The 25,951-nt window shown below is 34.6% G+C and overlaps 1 protein-coding gene and 3 long non-coding RNA genes across 4 annotated transcripts; 3 read left to right on the top strand and 1 right to left on the bottom strand.

Annotated features, from left to right (window-relative positions):
- Nucleotides 1–5,736: 5,736 nt before the first annotated feature.
- On the top strand, nucleotides 5,737–6,985 carry LOC130512794 (uncharacterized). Its single transcript, XR_008946395.1, has 2 exons — nucleotides 5,737–6,454; nucleotides 6,544–6,985. It is a non-coding gene; the product is annotated as an uncharacterized LOC130512794 (long non-coding RNA).
- A 182-nt stretch (nucleotides 6,986–7,167) lies between these two features.
- On the bottom strand, nucleotides 7,168–11,856 carry LOC130512792 (uncharacterized). Its single transcript, XM_057011127.1, has 2 exons — nucleotides 7,695–11,856; nucleotides 7,168–7,481 (listed from the first exon to the last, which is right to left on the bottom strand). The coding sequence occupies exon 1, from the start codon at nucleotides 11,178–11,180 to the stop codon at nucleotides 8,631–8,633; it is 2,550 nt and encodes an 849-aa protein (XP_056867107.1). The 5' UTR covers nucleotides 11,181–11,856; the 3' UTR covers nucleotides 7,168–7,481; nucleotides 7,695–8,630.
- A 2,058-nt stretch (nucleotides 11,857–13,914) lies between these two features.
- On the top strand, nucleotides 13,915–14,646 carry LOC108830199 (uncharacterized). Its single transcript, XR_001946148.2, has 2 exons — nucleotides 13,915–14,083; nucleotides 14,206–14,646. It is a non-coding gene; the product is annotated as an uncharacterized LOC108830199 (long non-coding RNA).
- Nucleotides 14,647–23,474: 8,828 nt separating this feature from the next.
- On the top strand, nucleotides 23,475–24,594 carry LOC130512760 (uncharacterized). The gene is made up of 2 exons (XR_008946346.1): nucleotides 23,475–24,142; nucleotides 24,349–24,594. It is a non-coding gene; the product is annotated as an uncharacterized LOC130512760 (long non-coding RNA).
- The last annotated feature ends 1,357 nt before the right edge of the window (nucleotides 24,595–25,951 follow it).

Genomic DNA, 25,951 nt, shown 5'->3' with positions numbered 1-25,951 from the left:
AACTTTTCTTTTTTTCCCTAATTGTTTTAAATGGTGATTGTAAGTAAGAGTTAATTCTTTAAGGGAAATAAAACATTCTCTATATACTTTCTCATCTGGATTAAACACTCTTTCTTTTTCTTCTGTTCTTGATAATGTTCCTCCTCTGTTCTTCATAAATATTAACATGATTAGAGCTTGCAAGTTCCTAAACCTTTACTTTTGTTCCACATTCTACTCTAAACCTCTTCATTCTCTATGTTTAGTTATTCAAAAATCTCTTAGATACGCTCTATTGTCCAGCGGTCCATAGCTTACAGATGGAGCAAAACAAGGTTGTTGTAATTCCAGTCACTCTAATAGGAGCGAACTACTTTGGTCAAGAATGTATTTGGGAGAAGAGGCTTATGGATGCATGTTACCTCTTGTGAAGCGCCAAAGCAAACCATCCGAAGATATTGTGTTGGTAGATGAAACCAAATGGAGTCAGGAAGACATCATGATATTGTATATCATATATCACTTGATAGTCCCATAATGGAGGCTTACTCATACTGTGAAATCTCCAAGAAGTTTTGGGACACTTTAAAAAAAGTTTATGAAAATATTTAAAATCTTGACCAAGTCTCTGATGTAAACAGATCCATCAACAATTGATCCAATAAGACATGGACTTCACTCAACATTTTGGGAAGTTTAAAACTCTTTGGAAATATCTTTAGATGTTGAGGTCTAATATCAATAACCCAACCATCTTGAATGAGAGGTGTGAGCAACACAAAGTGTTTGGTCTGTTTCTCACACTCAACCTAACTTACAATGATCTCATCGAGCCAAAATAGCATATTTTGGGTGCGTAGAAGCTCTCAACCCTTGAAGAAGTGTGCACACATATTCAAAAGGAACAAGGCTCACTTGATTTCTTTGGAGGGAAAGGAGAGCTCTACATAGCAAACAAGGCTTAAGCTGCTTCAGCTAACAAAGTGTTCTTCGAACAAGAAAATAGGAGAATGTGACTCGTGAGCACTGTAAGATAAGTGGACACATGAAGAACCAATGCTGGATCCTTCATCTTCATCTCATGCCACCATCCAAATTCAATCAATAAAGGGCTCATAAAGCTACTCAACAAGCTTTCCAACAAGTTTCTCCACTTATGCACACCAATGGCAAAGGGAGATCAATGGTTTCAACCTCTCATGCTGTTGTTACTTCCTCTAAGCCATCTTAAGATGACACATTCATCCTCAAGCCAGACATTGAATCACTAATCAAAGCTCTCAATACAAACTCTGGTAAAATCGGTAGTAATGTTTTAAATGCATCACAAACTGCTAGACCATTGATCATAGATTCAAGAGTATCCTATCACATGATTAGGGATTCTAGTCTTATTAGCAATGTAGAACCTGCTCTAGGAAGTGTGTGATTGTGAATGGTGATAGAATACCTATTAAAATCATAGTGAACCTGAAACTATTTGACAAAGAGTCTAAAGCATGTTAATTGCTTTTGGTTAAGAAGGCTACTGCTGATTTTAATTGCAGTTTCATTTTTAGTCCTAATGATGTTTATTTTCAGGATATTGAGACTAGTAAGATGCTTGAAAATGGTGTAGCAAGGAAGACTTGTATTTGCTAGAAGATAATAAACTTAGTTCTTATTTCTCTTATGCTTTTAGTTTAATTTTGTTTAGCTAATGATGTATGTAACATGCTAGATTAGATCACCATCACTCTCGTTCCTAAAATTTGGTGTTGCCTAATCTCTCTTTTAAGAATAATAGTTGTGAAACTTGTATTCTTGGCAAATGTTGCGAGTCTATGTTACTAAATCTATGAATATTTATGAGCATTGCTTTGATGTAGTATACTCCGATGTTTGGACAGAACCTTGTGCATCTAGAGAGAACCATAAATACGCTGTCCCTTTATTAGAAAAAAACTTGAAATATACATGAATTATATTGATTCAATCCAAACATAGGGTGCTAGAAGCTTTCCTTAACTTCCAAAACTACATAACTAACAATTTCAATGCTCCCATAAATTTTTTTTCGTCAGATAATGGTGGTGAGTACAAAATCCATGCTTTCAAATATCATCTAGAAAAATATGAAATAATCCATCAAACAAGCTCTCTCTACACACCTTAACAAAATAGAGTGTCCGAAAAGAAAATAAACATCTAATGGAGATAATAAAGAGCATGATATTCTACACTAATGTCCCAAAGAGATTTGGGGTGATGTTGCGGTTTCAGCATGCTATCTTATCAACCAGATACCAACTAAAATCCTCTGTAATGTCTCTCCTTATGAGGTAGTAAACAAGACCAGACCTTCCATTGATCATTTGTGTGTGTTTGGGTGATTTTGTTCTGTTTTGATACCAGAAAACAAAGAAAAAAATTTGAAGGTAAGAGTATCAAAGCGATTTTCGTAGTATATTCTTCTAATCAATAAGGGTATAAATGTTATGCACTAGAAATTAGAAAGGAGTTGGTTTTAAGAGATGTCAAATTCGTAAAATCTAGAAATTACTATGATGAAAAGAACTGAGATAACCTAAAAGAATGTTTCCCATACATCCTCAGATAGGACAAACAACCAAAAAATCATCTTGGAAAGTAGTAGAATTAGTTGGACTAAAAAAAGAAAATAAACAGGAAGATCCTCTGCTCTTCAAGAGGCTGAAGCAGTAGTATAAGAAGCCAATCTTGATCATGAGGGATAGTCAATCTTGATCCAACTGAATTTGTTAACAATATCTCACCTGAAATTAAATAAGAAAATAATATTTCCTGTACTTTTACAATTAAATATTTGCACTCTTTACACACCAAACCTTAGATATTTGCACTCCATACACTAAATCTCCACCATTTTCTTGCCCCATCACTACCATTCTCCCCCTCTCCACCCCCCCACCCCCCCCCCCCCCCCTCTATGGTATCTACATTGTTTTAGGGTATTCAGCTAATTAACTCTTTACAATTTTAAACAAAAAAAAAAAAGAAACTCTTTACAATTTTTTTTGATGGAGAGAGCAAATGTCGTCAAAATCAAAATTATTTGGTACAAAGTTCTAAACATTCACTTCAGTACACGGTGACGCGTGTGGGCACCAGAGCTGCCAGCTATTTGATTTTCCTCATTTTGCTTTTTTATCTTTTGATAGATTATTAATTATTTTTCAATATGCTCACGGTTCTTTGATGGAGTTCCTATCCGATGAGTTCGCCGCTCACAAGGTGTATCAGCTCTGGTGACTGCTCTGCTATCTTCGGCTCTGCAGCAAGGTTCTGAGGTGGTTGTTCGTCAGAAAACTACGCATGATTAGCTTAACATATGAGGCAGTCAGTGCGATCGTCCCATGGGTTACTCTAGTTTTTTTTTTTCATTTTGTATGTTAAAATGTAAAGTTTAGATAAAATATTAAATTTAAATTTAGATAGTATCATAAAATATGATAATGTGAAAATTTAGGGAAATAAAACAAAATAAATAATATAGTTACTTATTCTAATAGTAAATTTTAAGTATTTTCTTCAAAAACATATTTTTTCTTTTACAAAATATAGTGTAGTTCAAAAATATTTTTGTCCAATGATCACTAATTGCACTGAGCCGGCCCTGTAACTACGTATCTCAAAATTCCGTTTACACATTATATTGAGATTAGTATACAAATCACCGTACACACTCCAAACATAATCTTTATTCATTTGGATGTGTACATTGCGTAACAATCTAGTTAGAAGCGATCCCAAGAAGAGTTCATGCGAATGGCACTTCAGTCTCTCTTTGTTTAAATGATAAAATTATTTGTTACTATTCAAAATGCCTTGTTAAAGCTTTATCCACAAAATGTTTTGGACCCTTTTTCGTGCAAGATTAATTTCTTCTTATGAGATGGCCATTACAAGTTAGAATATTAATAGCTAAACATAAAACACACATACAAAACCAAATGAGACTGTGACCGTAACCACGTAAATCATAGATTCCAGAAAAACTAACTAATGTAAACCTCAGTTACAAAAAAAAAAAAACTAATGTAAACCTAATAATATTAATTAAACTCACTCATTCACTCTCTCTATATATATTCTAAAATCTTTCAAATGAATGTAAAATAGTCAAATATATATACATATTTTTAAAAAAAAATCTCATCATTTTCCAATGACAATGTGATATCATAGATAAGTTATCATTTTTGAAATGATTAAAATTCTACTATATATTAATTGAGAAGTTACTTAAATGATTTTTGATAACGTGTCGTTCATATATGAAGTTTCAGAACATTGTTTTAATTTAGTTGGACGAAGATTATTTTTATTTTTTATTTATTTTAATCAAGAGATAAAGTAATTTAAGAACCAATAAATAACACTTACCAAATATCTAACACAAAATGACTTATAGTAACTATTCACAAAATTAAATAAAGTGTATATAGTCTCTTATCAATTCCGTTCTAGCAATCAAAATATTTATAAAATTTAGGATAAATTGATTAAAGAAAATCAATATAAATTGATTAGAATATTAATAGCTAAACATAAAATACACATACAAAACCAAACGAGACTATGGAAACACTGTAACCTAGAGATTTAGGTTTAAAGGTTTCTATACATAAGTATGGGGTTCGAATCCCAAACTATGCAAATTATTGCAGATTGTAAAAAAAATCCAGGTTTCAAGTGTCGGAGAAAGCGATTTATTAAAGAATTATGCAGACAACGAAAGAAATACTTACAATAGATCTTCAACATGATGCAAAAAAATTTGGTCAGGAATATATCTTCATATGACGGCTTAGGTGATGCAGTTAGACATAGATTTTCACAAAGCAAATAGTATTGTCGGTTGTCAAAAAAAATATATAATATTTTTTAGAATTGTAATATCATAATAAATCAGCGTTAAAAATAAAAAAAAACAAATGGAACTAAAGAAATATTTATGTTTAGCAACATTTGTATTGTTATGACTTGTGAGTTATGACTTACGACCAACATATTTTTATTTGTCTAATTAGTTCAAACGATGAATCCAGTAGTGTTTTCTGTATTTACTAAAAACCAATTAAATAGTTTTGATAGGCATACTAAACTTGACTTGTTAAACGTTCTAACTCGCTCAGAAATATAATACTGTTTAGAATTTCAAAGGGACATCATCTCCTATACCCACCCAGCTATATCTCTAATCTCCGTAAGACATGAAAACAAAACAAAAATGAAAAGTTAAATAAAAAGCCGAAAATTACATTTAACCCTAGAAAATTTGAAGTATTTACCGGTTGTACCTACCTTAACCGAAGGAATAACCGAATTGAGTTGGACCACGAACCAATCCCTAATTTCGATCCGAAATTAAAACCTAACCGTCCAAAAACCGAATTGTACCAATTTCCTTTCTCCATTTCCCAAACCATCCCCCCGATTCTCCCCCATTTTCCCTTTTCTTCCATTTTCCCTTCGGCGACACAACCGAGGGAGACCACCAGCGACGGCCAATCCCACCAAAGAGGAGACCAGCGACGGCCAATCCCACCGATAGCGACACAACTGAAAGTATGTCTTACTCGTCGGTTCTGTTTCTCCATCGATCAAGTTTACCTCGGATGGAGAAAACGTCATCTTTGTTTAAGGTTGCTTATGGTTTTTTAGATGGCAATCCCATGGCAACACCACCAAATGGTTAATTAAGTAGCTTAGGGTTTTTTAGATTCGGTCCATCGATGGAGTGACGGCTTTGCTTAGCGTATTTGATTGATTGAGTTCATGAATTAGCTCTGTTGATCGAGTTCATGATGCTAGTTTTGGTTATATCGAGTTCATGATGCTTGATTGAGAATTTTATGCTAGCTCAGTCAATGGAGTTCATGATGCTTGATTGAGTTCATTTGGTAGTTTTCGGTTATAGCAAATGGTCAAATAAAACTGAAAATTGAGAATTTTATGCTAGCTCAGTCGATGGAGTTCATGATGCTTGATTGAGTTCATTTGCTAGTTCTCGGTTATAGCAAATGGTCAAATAAAACTGAAAATTGAGAATTTTATGGTAGCTCAGTCGACGGAGTTCATGATGCTTGATTGAGTTCATTTGCTAGTTTTCGGTTATAGCAAATGGTCAAATTAAACTGAAAATTGAGAATTTTATGGTAGCTCATTCGATGGAGTTCATGATGCTTGATTGAGTTCATTTGCTAGTTTTCTTTTATAGCAAATGGTCGAATTAAACTGAAAATGATATAGATTTGGTCTGTGACTTTAGCAAGTTCCTTGACATGCAAAATGATTTGTCTAACTTTGTCTAGCTTTTGTTTCTTGATTGATTTGGTCCGTGATTTGTCTAACTTAGTTGATTTGTCTAACTTTTGTTTCTTGTTTGCAGATGGCGCAACCGCAAGAACTTCATTTCTTCCAACCTTTGCTTCCTGGATTCCAGACTTACTTGGTAAACACACTTTCTCTATTGCCTTTTCTTGATTGCAAGAACCTGATTTCTTCCTTGTTTGTGTAACTTACCTCAAATCTTGATTGCAGACAATACCCATTGTATTTTTCTCCAAGCACATCCAAGGGAAGACGAATGGGAACACATGGACACTAACATCCGACGCTACGGATCAAACATGGCAAGTGATACAAGAAGAGAGGCGACTCACCCGAGGTTGGAAGGAGTTCGCTGAGGCACATGACCTTCGAATAGGAGACATTGTCATCTTCAAACTCGAAGGTTCCATGGTCTTTCACGTCACTCCCTTTGGTCCGAGCTGCTGTGACATCCAGTACACATCTATGTTGGTTGTGACTTGATCTTAAGAGCACAATGTCTTGTGCTTTGAACTTATTTTGTGTGTCTTTTATATGTTTGCTTTTGGTACTTTGAACTTGTTATTTTGATTTGATGGTACTTTGAACTTGTTATTTTGGTTTGATGTTGCAAACTTTTAGTTAATCATTTTCATGTCAATTAGTTTCGACTTTAGCAAGTTCGTATATAGAGTTTCGAATTTTAATTAATCAATTTCACGTCCTGAATCATGATATAGATTTGGTCTGTGACTTTTAGTTAATCATTTTCGACTTTTAGTTAATCATTTTCTTGATTTTGGTTTGATGTTGCAAACTTGTTATTTTCGTATAATGTCACAAGACACACGCATAGAGAAGTAAACCACAAAACACATAAACATTAGATAGATAGTTTAAGTCATAAGACACACACATAGAGAAAGAAAGTAGCAACATAGATCAAAGTACCATCATACGACGTAGAACAACAACAACAACATCCCCAAGAACAACTTAGAACAACAACAACTTAGAGCAACAAGATGGGATCATGGACGGTGAAGTTGGTAAAGCTGAGACTTGAGGCGATCAATCTCCTCAGCCATCTCTTCGACACGGTGTACTAACTTTGTAACTTCGTCCTGAATCGCGAACACCCACGGCGTACGAAAGTGGAGACCATTATTCTGCACAAGTTTTATCACAAGTTATACAAGTTTCTCAGGTTTTCCAGTTTAACAAGTTTTACAAGTTTTACCAGTTTTCCAGTTTTCCAGTTTTCCAGTTTTCCAGTTTTCCAGTTTTCCAGTTTTCCAGTTTTCCAGTTTTCCAGTTTTCCTAGTTTTCCTAGTTTTCCTAGTTATACAAGCTTTACCAGTTTTGCACGACATGAAAATTACCTCAAAGTTTTTGCAGGTGAAGTACCTCCTTCCAGGTTGCGTATCAAAATCATTGGGAAACTTGTTACAGGGAGATACCTCAGGAATGATACCTCCACCACACGGGCACTTGGTCGGGACGCCGTACTCCGCATCAGCCACGAAACCAAGCATGTCGTTGTGTCTCTTCAAGGCCTTCATGTGACTGTACTCCTCTTCGGGATGAGTCATGCTTCAGTTCTTACTGTCAGAGAGAAATGGGAGAAACCGAAAGAGATCGAGAGAGAGGAATGAGGGATGGAGTGGGGGAGTGGAGAGAGAGAGATGGATCGATGGGATCAATAAAGAGATGGAGTGGAGACAGAGAGATGGGACGTGACATAGAGAAAAATAATGAAAATAGTTAAAATAATTAAAATAATTATTTTCCCTCATATGTTTTGGCGCCAATGTAATTTCATTTCCCTCCCCGAAATTTGTTCTTAGTTTTACATAAGATACTAGTTTTACGAGATTTGCTCATAGTTGTACTTTCTGTGGTTTATAATTTATTCAGTGTTACCAATGCTTTCAGTTTGGTTTTCTTGTTTTACTTTCGATTTTAGTACTTGAACATGATATTTATCTTGTTTACTGCACAAATATTTGGGAAACAAACATTATCTGATAATCTCTTTTGTGACATGTTCTTCATTCACAAAGTGTGAGTGAAACTATAAGGCTTATTATGGAGATAGTAAGAGTTTTCATAATTTTTGAAAAACGTTTTGAAAAAAATATGTTTAATTGAATTATTAGTTAGACTAGAGTAATCATAATAGTAAATGTCATAATAATAATAATGTCACACTCGAAACACAATGCAGTTTTACAAAGAAGATAAAATAGTTTTCCAGAGTTTTCCAAAAACATACAAATAACCATTTCCAAATAACAGCCAATTGAAACCAATCGTGGTTAGGCCGTGTTCTGCTCTGAAGTGCTTGAACCATTTCCAAATAACAGCCAATTGAAACCAAAATTTTGCCTAGGCCGCTTTTTGTTTTGTGTCCTCCTACGGCGTTCTCCACCAGATGGAAGTCTATTAACTCTTTTCCTTCCCTTACGCTTGATAGGATCCGGAGGTATGATCTTCAGCTCCCTGATGTGATCCGGGACTTCCCATACAGACATGTCTGGCACAGCATAAATTGTCCTCCAATACGCCAATGACCACAGTTCCGTCCAATAGTATTTTGAGCACAACTCATGATATACTATGTTGATATCACGGCTCCTACCACCCCCACTATCCACCTGATTAGTGTAATAGATGTAAGCAGCCAGTCCGTGCAGACAAGGAATCTTTTCATAATCCCACACCTTGCAAGTACAAGTTTTGGCAATCAAGTTCGTCAAAAACATCTTCCCATTACTATCCTTTACCTCGTACTCTAGCTCATAACTATTAAGCTCCCGCACAGGTAGCGTTCGCGCAAGAACCCATAGATCGTGCAAGTAGTTCTCAACCAGAGGCACTAGCTTGGTACCCAATGATTGTGAAACAGCATCCTTCCGACGTTGATTAAACCAATCAGAGAATGTCCTAATGATACAATCCAGCATTGGTATCAAGGCCCACCTCCTTGCCTCTCTAAACACTTTGTTCATTGATTCCACGCTGTTGCTTGTGTCCAAGTTGTACCTGTCACGGGGGAAAAAAACCCTTGCCCATTTGTCTTTTTCAGTTTTCTCCTCCACATACGTGTAAGCTGAAGGGAACCTTAGCTTAAATTTTTCGTAAGCAGCATTGAAATCAGCCATTGTATACATCTTTCCCAGCTCCATGAATCTATGCCCGACTACATCTTTGTTGACGTTAGAAGCATGCCCTTTAACATTTTCCTTCAAATGCCATAAACAATGACCATGGTGAGCCTGAGGGTACACGTTTGCTATGGCAAATATCAGACTTGCATTTCTATCACTCATGAAAACCAGTTCAGAAGAGTCTGGTATAACGCTTCTAAGCATCTCAAAAAACCAGGTCCAACTAGCATGATTCTCTCCATCAAGTACAGCAAACGCAAGTGGATAGCAATGACGGTTAGGATCTTGAGCTTTGGCAAAAATTAGAACACCCCCATATCCGTTCTTCAGCCATGTTGCATCGACAACAATCACTTTTCTCATAACTGCAAACCCTTCAATGCAAGCTCCCAACGCTATGAAGAGGTACTTGAATTTACCTGAGTCATCCAATTTCACACTAGTTTTTGTTCCCGTGTTCATTTGCTCTAACATGTACAAATAGCTATACATCATCCTGTAGCTATCTTCCGGACTACCACGTGTATCACAAGAAGCCAAATTCTTTCCACGCAATGCTGTGGAGTAGGATATCATGACACCAAGTTTGGACTTAACCAGAGCCTTAATATCTTTTGGAGTTGGAGTTTGCACATCTCCTGGGAATTCCTCATTCAAAAAACTTGCCACTACTTCTGCTGACGCTCTTCTCTTGTCGTTGCTGTCACTTTGTTGTGTCCGCGAGCATGTATGCATCTTCGTGTAGCTTTTTATTGAGAAAATTTCCGTCCCACCAATCCCTGAAGCTCGTATTACCCATTTGCAGTCAGCTTGCGAACATGTTATCACCAATCGATTTCGATCAGACTTTTTAGTGACATAACGATAACATTCACTATATGCAGCTCTATCCACCATCTCCTGAATTGCCTTCTTACTTGGAAATTCGTCATGTTTATTGAGACTCAAACCATCGGCCCATTCCTCTATACAACTACTCCGTACTATTGCAGGTGGCTCTTCAACATACTTATCGGCGGTTGGATGTACGGTTTCATTCTCCGCAGCCGTATCAGTCTCCGCAGCCGTATCAGTCTCCGCAGCCGTTTCATTCTCCGCAGCCGTATCAGTCTCCGCAGCCGTATCAGTCTCCGCAGCCGTATCAGTCTCCGCAGCCGTTTCATTCTCTGCAGCCGTATCATTCTCCATACCAGTATCAGTCTCCGCAGCCGTATTAGTCTCCATACCAGTGTCAGTCTCCTTACCAGTACCAGTCTCCATAGCACGCACCTCGTTATTCTCTTGGTTCTCACCAACGTACAATGTAATTGCATTAGGTCCAACTTCATGTTCCAATAGCTGCAAATCGTTGTAGTTCATACCAACAGAACGTTTACCCGCTATCGAAAGTCTATCTTGTGGTCTCGGTCCCGACCTTTCACTACTCTCCACAACCAAAAGACATCTTTGGTTCTCTTTATCGACACTTCCGAGGTAAACATAAAGATCGTCATCATCAGCAATAGTTACAGCTTTCTGGCAACGTCTCACCATCGGAATGTAGCTCAATTTCAGTTTTTCCTTACTTTCATCCAACCCAAGCTTCTTATACATCTTTTCTTGTAACATTGACAACGTCACATCCTCCACTGATGCCTTCACAGATATACCATACATGCAGTCTTCATATGTAAAATGTACGAATACGTTATTGGTCATTGTATCCTGCCAAAAATATCGCACAAGATCAACACAGTTATACCAGTTGTTCGAGTTTTCCTAGTTATTCCACTTTTCCCAGTTTTCCAACAATAATCCAAAACACTAAGGTTTCGAATCGCATCTATCAACGTTTAATTCAACCACATTAATGCATTTTATACCAAATCGCTATACTAATTGACCCATCAACTAAACAATGCCGTTGTGCATTGCTCCTAGCTCGATTCCAAATACATGCATTTCTCAAGAGAAGTTGGGGGTCCTGAGTTTACCTGCAATACCCAACTCTATTTGCGCCGATGGAATGCTAGACCTCCGGAAACACTTTGAAAATGGAGGAGGAGGAGAGAAACTGCGGCGACAGAGCCGGATGGAGCCCCGATGGGGGAGCTGCGGGGAGGTAGAGGAGACGGGAGACCCACCACGGAGCTTCGGTTTTTTTTTAATTTAGCTTTTCTCAATTAATTTTTTTTTTTATAAAACCATTAACCAAACTTCCCAAACCAACGATTTCCAATCACAAACCCAACCCAATCACATTACAATTTTCGGTTTTCATTCAACAAACCAAGGTCAGTTTAGTCTTTCCACAATTCATTAAAGAGGTATGGGTATAGATGATTTTAGTGGGTATAGGAGATTGAGTGATGAGGAAGATGGGCAAAGGAGATGATGTCCCAATTTCAAAACTGTTTATACTTTTTCTTTAGTAAATAGAAAACTGTTCATAATTTCAAAGTCAAACCTAACATATATCATTTGCCAGAATGAGTACGAATTGTAACTACGATCAGATGACGTTCTTTTACAAGTTGTTTCTACCAAACCAAATACTTTTCATTTGTATGACTAAAAAGTAGAAATTTAATAAATTTATATTTCGTATCGAGTTAACGCGACTACTGCATTTAATAAATAAACATGGTAAAGTTTTTTTTTTTTTGACATCATGGTAAAGCTTTTTTGTAAGAAATATAGTAGTGCTTGATACTAGGATAAAAGTCTGATATGTTAATATATATATATAGTTCTAATGTGTAACTAAAAGGGTTTTAATTATAGTCAAATATATATAAAAATCGTATAAGAAATACGAGCAAGGGAGTATTTTTGCAGAAGCATGTTGATTAAGAAATTTGCTGTTTGAAACATAAATTTAGTTGAGAAAATGAAATTGTTATAGACTTATTTTTGGGTTCACTCCCTATGGTGAACCTCTAGGTTCACCAACCAATAGGATTGTGTCATTTAAGATTCAATATCTTTTAAAAAAGGAAACAAAATATTATCGAATTATATTATATTTTTAAAATAAAAATTAAATAAAAATTATACTAATCACAAAAAAAAACTTTTTAATCTAAAAAAAATATTTTCAAAAAATAGTTTTAACGCTCCCAACAAACATTAAATCTTGGACTTTTGGATAAATCTTAAATTTTAAGATTTATCCAAGAATTTCGGATTTATCCAAGGGTTTAGGGTTTACCCAAGGGTTTAGGGTTTAGGATTAGAATTTAGGGTATAGTTTTTTTGTTGATTGTGTTATAAATAGTTTTTTTAAATCAAAGTTTTATTATTTATCCAAAGGTTTACTAAAGGAAAAATATATTTATTTTTGCATTTTTAGTATTATTTTATTTATTTTTACTTTATTTTTTATTTTTAAAACGTAATATAATTTGAAATATTTTGTTTCCTTTTTTAAATGATGTCAAATTTGAAAGAGTTATTCTTGGGTTCACCCCTAGAGTGAACATAGAGGTTCACCCAACCAATAGAAATCACTCATTTCACAATTGATATCTTTTAAATAAGGAAACAAAATATTGTCAAGTTATTTTATGTTTTAAAATAAATAAAATAAAAACAAATATAAATAATAGTAGTTACAAAAAGTAATTTAAAAAATATATATTTTAACATTTTCAAAGAATAAAATCAACACTAAACCCTAAATCATAAACCCTAAACCCTTGGATATACCCTAAACCCTTGGGTATACCCTAAACTCTTTGGTATATGCTAAACCCTTGGATAATCTTAAACTCTAAATCCTAAACTCTAGTATATGCAAAAAAATTATATATTTTAACGCCGTCATCGAAATATTAAACCCTAAATCCTAAACTCTAAACCATAAACCTTTGGGTAATTCCTAAACTTTTTTTTAGGATTAAGGATTTGGTATTTTTAAGATTTAATGTTTAATGTTTTTAATTTAAATTTTAGAGTTTAGGCTTAGTGTTTTGATGACGGATTTAAAATATTTTTAATTTTTTTGCATATATTACTATTTTATTTATTTTTAACATTTTTATTTTAAAAACATAATATAACTTGATAATATTTTGTTTCCTTATTTAAAAGATATCAATTGTGAAATTGAGTGATTCCTATTGGTTAGGTGAACCTCTAGGTTCACTCTAGGAGTGAACCCAAGAATAAGTCAATTTGAAATAACTAAATCCTATTGGTTGGTGAACCTATACGTTCATCCTAGGAGATGAACCCAAAAATAACTCATTGTTATATATTCTACATTTTTTGAAGAAAAGACTTTCTTATTAGAGAAATTGCACCTATTAACCTTCGAACAAATTATAACTCACCCACTATCTAAAACCCCTACCTGACATATACAATTTGTCTCTTATACATGATATTTCCATATTGCTCTCACGTGCAGCCGACAAAACCTGCAAAAAAAAAAATTAATAATAATAATACTGAAAAGTAACTTGTGGCCCTTTAAAAATCACACACTCTCATATGTAATTATTTTGATGACTTTGCAAAATGTGAAAGTCTTTTTCCCAGATTTGTTCTTGAATTGATTTCTTTCCACAAGAAAGACAACCAATTGTGATAAACAAGAGACAACTGTGAAGGCGTACATGGTAAGCATACACACCAACTCTTTTAATTTCTTTTCCTCCTTCTCCTAACTCATTGATTTTCAGTTTCACAATCATGCTTTTTATTTCATACTCTGTTTTTGTTTTTGAATTTTGCAAACGAGATTGAGACTATCACATCATGGTTATATCCATGATGCTTTACATATCCAGTGTTGATAACGACGGCGGGTCTATAAAAGTGTCGCCATGCCGGAAAAGAGAGAGGAGATTAAAACGATCTTCATATAGTTGTGAAGAATAATGATGGTGATTCAAGTGAATGTGTATTTGCATGTCAAAAAAGAAAAGAATTGAAGAAGATGAACTCGCCGTCTATACTATATTCAGTGAAATGAATAGTATATTATATATTCTTTAGTGTAGTTTTATGTAAATGTACCATAGTATTTGAAACATATTTCTATATTATTCCTTTAAAATGTAATAATTTGTCATGTCTTCAAATTTGATAGTTCTCTTCTCTGTCATTTTGAGTGATTGATTGTATGAAATTCATACTACATTGATTTATGTGTAGTGATTAAAACAAAATTTGGCCGTTAGATAGTAAATAAACCCTTATATTAGTGTACTATATTATATTTCTATACTATATTGGTTTATGCGCAATAATCAAAACTAAGAATTTGCAAAGTCAATTTGAGACAATAACTCTATACTATTTGAGACAATAGTTCTATATTATTCCACAAACATGTAATAATATGTCATGTCTTTAAATTTGATAGTTATTTTCTCTGTCATTTTGTGTGATTGATTGTAATATGAAAATTCATTTTCGAGTGTTAGACAAATTTGATTATTTAGGACATTCATTATTACCATTTCTAGTCTATAAATCTAAGTCTAACTATAAATAATATTTATATATTATACTTTAATATTACATAATATTATGTATTATTTTTAGATTTTGATATTTGGATTTAGAGTTTATATTTGGGTTTAGGATTTAGTAATTAGTTATTAGGGTTTCGTATTTAAAGGAATAGGGGTGAGTTTGAAGTCAGCATTAGATTTTGAGATTTGAGTTTAGAGTTTAGGGTTTAGGGTTTAGTGATTATGGTTTAGGGTTTAGTATCTATAAGGTGGGGGTTGAGGTTGAGGTTGAGATCAACATTCTTTGCAATTGGGTTGTCAGGCTGGTTGTTTGTCAAGTATGCTAAGGACCAATATACCTCATATCAAATTCCCCAAGTTGAAGAAAGCAATCTTGAAGGTGGTACATAAGGCTTTCAGGGAGACATGACCTCATGGTTAAATGCTCAATTGGGAATATAATCTGATTAAAATCCCCCCCAACAATCCATGCCTTGTCATCTAGATCAAGCGTTGAGTGAAGAGACAACATAGTAGCCCAAAGATCAGAGCGATCAGAACTCAGGTTTGAGGCAAAGATTTCAGTGTAATACAATGGATGCTTGTTTGGGAGAGTGAGGATGCAGGTCATGCTCTGAGAAGTCTGATGGATCACACTGAGTAGAACCGGATTTTGCCAGATGATACTGATTCTCCCATCAGGGTCAGCAGTATGATTAGAGCAGAAACTCCAATCTGGGCAGATTTTGAACATTAGATGATTCAACAAAAGGTTCATTTATATGGGTTTCTAAAAGGGCTCCAAAAACCGGATTATGGATGTTAAGCCAAGTAGCAAAAGACCGGTGTTTTCAAGGGTCATTTAATCCTCGGATATTCCAAAAAAAAGAAATTGCACTCATTGAGGGATTTGAGGAGAACCCCCCGAGTGATCAGTCAGTTCTGAAGACAAAAATGTGAAGCTAAAGTGGCAAAATGGTTAGAAGTTAAGCAAGAAGAAATGGTGGAATTTTCATGGGTTTTGATCGAAGCTGGGACAAAAAGGGTGATTTGAGAGTGGGAAGACGATGAGGGAAGGTTTCTATCAGGAGGAAAGGTCTTTTGAGTAGAAAAAGGAGATGAAAAAGGGATATTTTGAGAATGGGAAAAGGGCAGAAACAAAGATCTGAGGAGGGAGAATTGATAGGTTTTGAGGGTAGAGGAGGATAGAGGGTTGGGGAGGATCGAGAACATTTTAAAGAAGGTCGCACAACAGGATCAGGTGTGTAGGAAAAGACAGAGGATATAAAAATAGGAGGGATGGTTTTCTCTGGCATAACAATCTGCATAGGTACCGAGTCAGTTTGTTGAACTTCTAATGCTTCCTTAGCGAAGGAGTCAACCATTTATTCATTAAGTGCTATAGAAGGTTCCGTAGAAGACCCGAAGCAGTTGATTTGTTTTTGTCAGCCACTGATTTCATCTGATATTTTATCTGCTTCTTAACATTAACATTGCGCTTGGTTTCAAGGGTTCCTGAGGATCCATTAGTTCCAGCTGGGTTTTCAGGAGGGAGGAGGGAGTGTAATGAAGGCATTTTTTATAATATGCCGTATCTCGTGGAAATGAGAGCATGTGGAGGAGACCCGCGGGTAGTGCACAAGAACTTCAACAACCTCACCGCTCTGACGTTCAAATTCAACAACATCAGGAAGCGGTTTGGTGAGGTCCACCTCGACTTTCACATGCGAGACAATAAGGCTAACCAGGTTCTTAGTGAAATCATCTGTTTATTTTGGATGAACCAACAATCCGCAACAAGACTTAGTCCTTCTTTGTACCGCAGGTCCAGAGGAACACCGGTGAGGTGGGTCCAAATATTTATTGCCATCAACCGAGGAGTTGACACAGAGTGTTCAGAGGACCATTGCGCCGTATGGAACATAGAATCCCCAGCATACCAGATACATTTCTCCAATCCTCAGGTACTCGCTTGGAATTCCACTAAAATAGAACAGTTTAAAGGGTTGTTATGGAATTCAAGCCTTTTTTGTTAGCCCCATATATGGTTAAATACGTTTTGTATTTGATTGAAATGTGGAGATTAGCCATTGAAGTAGCAGATTATGAAATCCTTATGGATCTTCACTCTTTTTTTGGAAGATAGAGTCTAGGATAAGAATTTTTGGTCTGCCTGAAGCTGAGATTGTAACAGGAGCCAGGCGATTAAAAGTTTTATCTTCTTTTGCTCTCAACTTTTTTTACTAGCAAAAGGCGAGGAAACTTGACATGGTTAATACCTTCCTGGATGGGATTAGGTGGAGAGGAAGCATTAAGAGTTGAGAAGGAAAATTAGGGTTTTGGGATGTGGGAATTAGGTTGGAGGTAGAAGCTTCATTGGTTTGAAAGGGGGAAAAATGTTTTGGTGTGATGACATAACCATTAAATACTTTTTGGAAACATAGATAACATGAAAAATGAGAAGTGTTTAAAACATGAATAACAGATTAAATACTTTTTGCACATTTATCCCATTACATTTAAAATAAATTAAATACTTTATTTTTGAATTTTTTATTTATAGATTATGCCACTACATTTAAAATCAGTTTAAATTAATTAATTATAATGGTTGTTGTTTCTTTGTGTTGAAATAAAAACACAAACTGAAATATATATTATATATTATATAAAACAATTTTTAGATATAGTATTACTTTATTTAGTTTAATCAAATATAAAAAAATTGAGAGTTCAATTTTCAAGAAAAAAATATCATAAAATTAATAATATTGAAAACTCATGCAAAAAACCATTAAAATGTTAGTATGTTGTTTCATTTTAAGATAAATTAACAATAAACAACAACATGTTAATATATGAATAATACAAATACGTCAAATTGCATCAAGTTAAATTTTTTTAAATATAATATTATGTACAAAAAAAATTATTATCAAATACAAATATTATAAAAAATATATTCTACTCGATATGTAAACTACAAAACATAAAAAAATACATGATGAGACTTTTTATAAAACCAACGGTTTATGAATTTACGTTGACCACAAATTAAATCAAACATCCGCGTGGAGGCACTGATCAAGTTCTAGTTTCAGTTTATGAGAATTAACAACCATATAAAAATCATATTTATTTTGGTTTGGTTCGGTTTGGTTTATATATTTTGCGGTTTTATGTTTATTTATTCCAAAAAACCATAACTTTAATTATCTTTTATAAAATTTTGTGAATTTTAGTTTATATGATTAGAAATCAGACTTATCAAAAAAATATGTTTTCAGTACTCTACCTTTTGAATATAATTTTCTCGATTTAATTAACTTTTAAAATAATAATTAGTAGAAATAATAAGTTAATAATTATGATTTTATAAAATAAAAATAATAAATTTTAGTAAAATAATAATATTATTGAATAATTAAAATTTAGTATAAATTTTTATCAACTAAATATTATTTTACTCAATTTCGATGAAAAAATCAAACAAATTTTAAACTAAAACAAAATAACAAATTATTAAAATATTGGAAATAAATATGTATATATATATGATCAATTTATTATATAATTACATATACCTATAGAATTATATTTTATTAAAAAAAAATTCCTTTCGGTTTGATCAGTTTATATACAGAACCATATATATATTGCATTTTAAGAAAATAACATCCACTTTGGTTTTGTTTGCTATTACTGTATTCAGATCATTGTCTCTTTTCATTCGGTTTGTTTTTAATTGGTTTAATTTTACCGGACAGAACATATCTTTTCAGAGTTCTTTCAAAACTTAAGAACACTTAACTTTCTTTTCTGAACCAACTTTTATATAAACATTTTTCACTGGTTAATACCTTTAGTATTTCACCAAAATGCATAAAATATTGTGTTTATGAAAAAAAATTGTGATTCAAGATTATTTTAAACGATATTTTATTTAAACCTGAAACGAGGATAAAAATCTGATTACACATCCAATCGAGAACAAAATTATTCAATTCAAATGTTTTTTTTTTGTCAGCAACAATACAGACTCATATTGACTCTGTTAACCAAACTGGAGGATCTCTATCCATATGGACAACGTAAGACGATTGCTTTCTTTCTCTACGTGCTAGACAGTCCGCCTTCGTATTCTTTGTCCTGGGTACATGGACCACCTCCGAAGAAGTAAAACTTCTGCTCAGAATTCTGATATCTTCCAAATAATTTGCAAAAGCTGGCCATTCGTCTGGTTCCGAAACCATGTTCACCACCTGCGAACAATCCGTTGCAAAAGTAACATTATACTGCCTCAAGTTCCTCATACATTCCATTGTCCAAATCAGTGCCTCTATCTCTGAGTGCAGAGGAGAAAGACTTGCTCTCGTATTCCTAGCCCCCATTAACCCATCAAAACCTTCCAAAATACTATACCATCCTTGACCTGAAAAACTCTCATTGACCTTCCATGATCCATCCGAGAAACACCACCTGCCTGGAATTAGTGGAACCTGATTTATAGCTGATGTCGTTGAAACTTCTACTCCTTGGGTAAGGGTATCTTGTGCTTCTTTCCAAAGTCGGGACTCCGTTTCGGCTAGTTGAAGAGTATCCCGTGGATCAATATCCAAATTGCTAAAGACTTTACAATTTCTTGCCTTCCAAATGTACCACAATATCCATGCGAAATGATGATCTTCGATTACTGGTGTTACCCGCCAGAACAAATGGTCTATATTTGCAAATAATGAGTTGCTGGGGAAGATTGTCGGATTCGATGGAATCCTAGATAACGCCCAAACTTGAACCGCTGGTGGACATTCAAAGAAAATATGATTGATAGACTCTTCCTGGTCTCCACATCTCGTGCAGATAGTATCTCCATTTATTCCTCTGGCTTTTAAATTCTCCTTCACCGCTATACATCCAGAAAGCATTTGCCATAGAAAATGTCTCATTTTAGGTGGACATTTTATTTTCCAACACTGCGCCTTCAACGGGATGATGGAGGGTCCTAGTTCTGGTAAAGCCCGCTCTCTATCTGGATATACCCTTTCAATCTGATAACCAGATTTAACTGTATACCTCCCATTGTTATTGAAATGCCAGCCATCCCTATCCGTTAGCATCGATCTGCTTAACGGGATACTTAGAATAATTTTAGCGTCCTCAGGGTCAACCAAACTCTGAATCGTTTGAATATTCCAAGTCCTCGAATTTTCATTGATGAGTGAGTCTACCGTCAGTTCCGGATAAAGATTGTGGTGGTTTTTATTGGCTGGTCTTGGGCGGGTGGATGGGAGCCAGGGATCATTCCATACTGATATGGTTGATCCTGATCCCACCCTTTTGATTAGTCCTTTGCTTACCAGAGATCTAGCAGAAACAATACTTCGCCATCCATAGGACGCCAAGTACGAACGAATCGGTTCCAAAGGTGATGCATTTTTAAAATATCGACTCTTGAAAACTCGAGAAAATAGAGTTTGAGGCTTCTCTATTAATCTCCAAAATTGCTTTCCTAGCATGGCTGTGTTAAAATCCGTAAAGTCTTTAAAGCCCAAGACTCCTTCTTCCTTAGGTAAACATACTTTGTCCCAAGATTGCCAATGCATACCTCTAGTTGAGCTTCCTGGACTCCACCAAAATTTTGCCACTACACTCGTAATTTTCTTAATAACTGTCTTTGGAATGCGGAAACTAGCCATTACATGGTTTGGTAATGCCGTGACTACCGATTTGATGATAACTTCCTTTCCTCCCTTAGAAAAAAATCTAAAGGTCCAACCATTTACTCTATCATTGAGGCGTTCATGAATAAAACCGAATACCTGAACTTTTGAGCCACTCAAATTTTCAGGTATTCCTAAGTAAAATCCCATCGCGCCTTGATTTTGTATCCCAAGTATATCCCTTAATTCCTGTCTTTCCAATTCTCCAATTTTGTGCCCAAACTGAATTGAGGATTTATCAAAATTTATCTGCTGTCCCGATACCTCCTCATATTCCTTTAAAATCCTGATAATTGCCTGACATTCCTCTTTTTTTGCCTTACAGAAAAAAAGGCTGTCATCATCAAAAAGTAGGTGGAAAATAGATGGACAGGCCCTGGCCACATTTATTTCTGTCAGCTGTTTCTCTCGTTCAGCTTTATTAATATTTGCAATCAGTGCTTCCGTACATAAGATAAACAAGTGCGGTGAGAGCGGATCCCCTTGCCTAAGTTCTCTCTCTGGAATGATATTTCCCCTTGGCTGACCGTTCAGCAATACGCTGTATTGTACCGATGCTATGCATTCCATTATGAGTTTGATCCAATGATGATCAAATCCCATCTTTAAAAGGACCTCCTGGATAAACCTCCATTTCACCCTATCATAAGCTTTACTCATATCCGTCTTAATAGCCATAAACTTGTTCTGACGTGCCTTATTTGTTCTCAATCCATGGAACATTTCCTGAGCAATCAGAATATTATCTGATATCAGTCTGCCGGGCACGAAAGTTGACTGAGTTTCTGAGATAAGCAATGGGAGGCACGCCTTCAACCTCTTACATAATAACTTGGAGATAATCTTGTATCCTACATTACATAGACTTATAGGTCTCATTTCTTTCATCCTTGTAGGTCTCTCCGTTTTCGGGATTAAACAAATATTAGTCATGTTTAAACTTGTATCCAGTTCCCCAGAAGTAATAAAATCATTTACCAAATCCAATAATTTATTTTTGATTATATTCCACGAATGCTGAAAAAATAAAGCTGTCATTCCATCCGGTCCCGGAGCCTTCTCCGGGTGCATCATAAAGAGTGCCTGACGAACCTCTTCCTCCGTAGCTAATCTGATTAATCGCTGGTTCATTTGAGGGGTAATAGAAGGTGTTACCTCCTCCAGAAAACCGTCAAACTCGGTCGGAGATGTTGTGTGAAATAAATCGTCAAAATAATCTACTGCAACTTTTTCCAAACCTTGATCCTTAACCACCCAATTACCATTTTCATCATAAAGTCCTACGATCCTATTCCGAGCACGACGCTGTTTTGTTAGGCCATGATAGAATTTTGTGTTTAAATCCCCCGCTGTATTCCATGTGTTTCGACTTTTTTGATGCCAATATTCTTCTTCATCCTTATACACCTCCTGTAACTTCTTAGATATATTTAATATATCCTCTTGGGTACTATTATTATCCGTCTGTACCTCATCAAGCGCCTTCTGAAGCTCGCCAATTTTTTCCTTCCCGTAAGGAGGATTATTCTTGCGCCATGTTGAAATCTCGTGCCTACAACTTATGATTCTTGACACAAAATTGCTCGCACTTCCTCCTACATTATTCCTTGAAGTGTCATCTCATCCCCTCTCAATAGTCTCCCTCAATCCATCCTGACCGATCCATCTTTTGTCAAAACGAAATTGTCCTTTTCGTTTCTGCACTTTGTCCTCAAGGAAAGCCACAATTGGCCTGTGGTCGGACTCCACTAATCCTAGATACTCAGTATATGAACAAGGAAACAGTGTGTGCCAATCCTCGTTTGCTAATGCACGATCCAACCGGCATTTTACCATCACCTTATTCCTTCTTCCTTGCCAAGACATTTTGTTTCCCCGAGCTGGAAATTCTAGTAAACCAGTGTTCCTGATCATGTCATTAAAAGGAACAAAAGAAGCTTGACTTCTTATAGTACCCCCTTCTTTCTCATGATTACCCGTAATCTCATTTAAATCGCCAATAATGAACCAAGGTTCTGTTCGAGCGAGTCCATATCGTGTTAGCCGTTCCCAAACCTGTTCCCTCAATTTTTGGACTGGTTCTCCATAGACAAATGTCATAAAGATTCGTTTCCCTAGTGCCTTCGCTTCTATATCAATCATACGGTTGCTAGAATATAAAATTTTGACTTGATACTCATTATTAAAATAAAGAGCTAATCCACCACTCGTTCCAATTGGATCCACCGTAACCAAATTGTCAAATCCAAAATGAGCTTGAAATCCCTGAACAAAGTCAAAATCTTGTTTTGTTTTCGACAAAAACAAAAAATCTAGCTTATGCTTATGCCATATTTCCCTTAAGTAGCTAATTGTCCATTTACTTCCCATATCTCTGCAATTCCAACTTAACACTCGCATAAAATAATATGTAATTTGCTCTGGTGAGCTAAACTAGTGGGTTTAAAGAGACCCATAACAACTCCAGTAATCATCTGCCTTACCTCAGTGGCCATAAAATAAATTACGATAAACCAAAAAACACTTGTATTTTGTTTATCCTCTCCGTTCCTCCAATGCCCATTTATATACCCGTATCCACAATCCAAGTAGCCTCGTATATTTTGTCCTCTCCCTTCCATAGCAAGAAACAAATTCAAGACTTGGTATAATGAGACCAAGTGATGAAACGGCGCCCAGAACCACACCTTGCCCGCTTTTATCAATTATACTCCTACTCCCAATACTGCAAGACAGCCCGACCCGGCACCCAATATGCACCAAACCAGAACATATAAAACTCACTAAATACGTCATCTTTAGCCGGGAGAGCACCAAATAAAACAGATCGATAATAACACTATACAAAAGCTCAACCAAACAACTTTCGAACCAACTGAGTTGGCATCTTATTTGATAAAAAACCATCAAAACACAGAGAAACAGACTTAAAGTTCCTCTGGTTCTCATAATTAAAATTAAACCATTATCACAATTCAATTCAAATGTTTTCTAACTAGTTGTTAACTTTCATTTTTTATAAAATCACTTATATATAAATAATTTTCGTATTCAAATCTGTTTTCAAAATTTATAAATATTTCTTTTTTATTATATATTAATAATTATAAGTATCCAGACAGAGAGAGAATAAAGATATAAAAATGAAGAAAACTCCATAGCCACCGATCTCTCTCCGTGGTTGGCCGTGCTTCTCACCGCCACTACGTGAGGGAGGATCTGCTCCTCCTCTTTAGTTTGAGCTAAGTCTTGTTTAGTTTCTTCTTGTGTTTTGTTAAGTTCTTTTGTGAATTGGATCGGTGATTTTAAGTCTCCGGCGACGTGCCTGCTTCTTCGGTGGTCGTTCGGCTCTTTCTCTGGGTAGCGATGGCTTTTTAGCATCAGATATGCCGGTTTTCTGTCTCCGGGAGGGGATGGCTTCTCTAGCATCTCTATCGCCGGCTTTGTGTCTCTAGGAAGGGATGCTTCTCTAGCATCTCGATCGCCGGCTTTGTCTTAGGTAGATCTACGATCCCGAGCGCTTCAGTTGTTCTTCTTGCCTCTTGTTCTAAGTCTTCGAGGATTTTCTCCTCCACTCGGTTGTGTATGGAGCTTGAAAATATCTAGGATGACTACGAACGATTTTAGACGGTTGTTAGCTTTGTAGGTCTCGTAGATCTTTCAGTGTGTCTGCTAAATGATTCGAGCTTTGGGTATACTGTTCAGGTGGAACAGAGAGTATGCGGTTAGTCTATGCCGTCGACGTTGTTCTGTAGAATCGTCGTGATAGCTCTGGAGGGTTTGATTACGACACATGTTAAGTTTTCCGTGTTGGTAAGAGCTTCTTTTGTGGTCTTTAGGACTATGGTTGGTTCTGCAAGTGGCAAGTTTGTATTTGGGCCTTTTATTTATGTTTGTTGTAATTTCGGACTTTGTTTTAAAAAAAGTTTAGAGAAAAAAAAATTATAAGTATCCTTAATATTTTAAAAAATTTAAAAATTTTAAATATACATTTGTAGTTAACGGTCATAATAATCTTTGAGCACGATATATGGAAAACTGAATTCTCAGGTATCTTTTAATACTATATGGTATAAAAAATAAGGATTTTTAATGTAAAAAACCCGCAACTAAGTTTGTTTTGGATAAAAACCCCCAAACTAAGTATTTAATGAAATAACCCCTAAACTAACTTTATTTAATGAATTAAACCATTTCAGATCATAATTACCTGTACTACTGGTAAATCTTTAGTTTAGGGTTTTTTACAATAATTAAACATAGTTGGGGAGTTTTACTATTAAAAAAAATCCAAAATATAATGACATTACTAAAAACTAGTAACTTTAATTTTCAAAATTAGCATTTTAAAAGAATTGTATAGATATATAAGTCTGCTTTTTAAAAAAAAAAATCAACATTATATATGTATAAATTTAAAATGTAAAAACCCAAAAATATAAAAAAATATCTAAAGTTTACCTGTATTAAAAATTATATAAAAATTAAAAAAATGTAAAAGACAAGTAAATATAATAAAAAAATTATATCTTATCTAGTAACTTTAATTTTCAAAATTAGCATTTCTAGAAATTTCTATAAATATATGAGTCAGATTTTTTTTAATCAACATTATATATGTATCAATAAAAAAATGTATAGTTAAAGTTATACATATATAATGTTGAATTTTAAAAAAATCAGACTCATATATTTATAGAAATTTTAAAGATGCTAATTTTGAAAATTAAAGTTACTAGATAAAATATATTTTTGGTATATTTTCTTGTCTTTTACATTTTTAATTTTTTAGATAATTTTTATTACAGGTAAAGTTTTAGATAATTTTTTTTCCTATTTTCGGGTTTTACATTTTTAATTTATACATATATAGTGTTGATTTAAAAAAATCAGACTCACATATCTATATAAATTAAAAAATTCTAATTTTGAAAACCAAAGTTACTAATTTTTAGATAATGTTATTATATTTTGGACTTTTTAATTTTTTATTTTAATGATAAAATCCCCCAACTATGTTTACTTAATATAAAAACTCATAAACTAAAAATTTATCAGTAGTACCAGTAATTATGACCTGAAATGATTTAATTTATTAAATAAAATTAGTTTGGAGGTTATTTCATTAAATACTTAGTTTGAGAGTTTTAACCCAAAATAAACTTAGTTGATGGGTTTTAGTGTTAAAAATCCAAAAAATAATACTCGTTATTTGAATTCAGTATTTGCGTGTTTACAAATTTTCCCGGTTACCTTTGACCATTTCCATGTTTTGTCCTAATATTTCCCTTGTCTGAGTCACCTTGTT

Source organism: Raphanus sativus, chromosome 5 (genome assembly GCF_000801105.2).
Source record: "Raphanus sativus cultivar WK10039 chromosome 5, ASM80110v3, whole genome shotgun sequence".
Classification (NCBI taxonomy): Eukaryota; Viridiplantae; Streptophyta; class Magnoliopsida; order Brassicales; family Brassicaceae; genus Raphanus; species Raphanus sativus.
Note: the sequence above shows the minus strand (reverse complement) of the source record. Positions and strands in the feature narration are given on the sequence as shown.

Coding starts and splice junctions, on each gene's coding strand:
- LOC130512792 (XM_057011127.1), bottom strand. CDS start 11,180: ATGACCAATAACGTATTCGTACATTTTACATATGAAGACTGCATGTAT.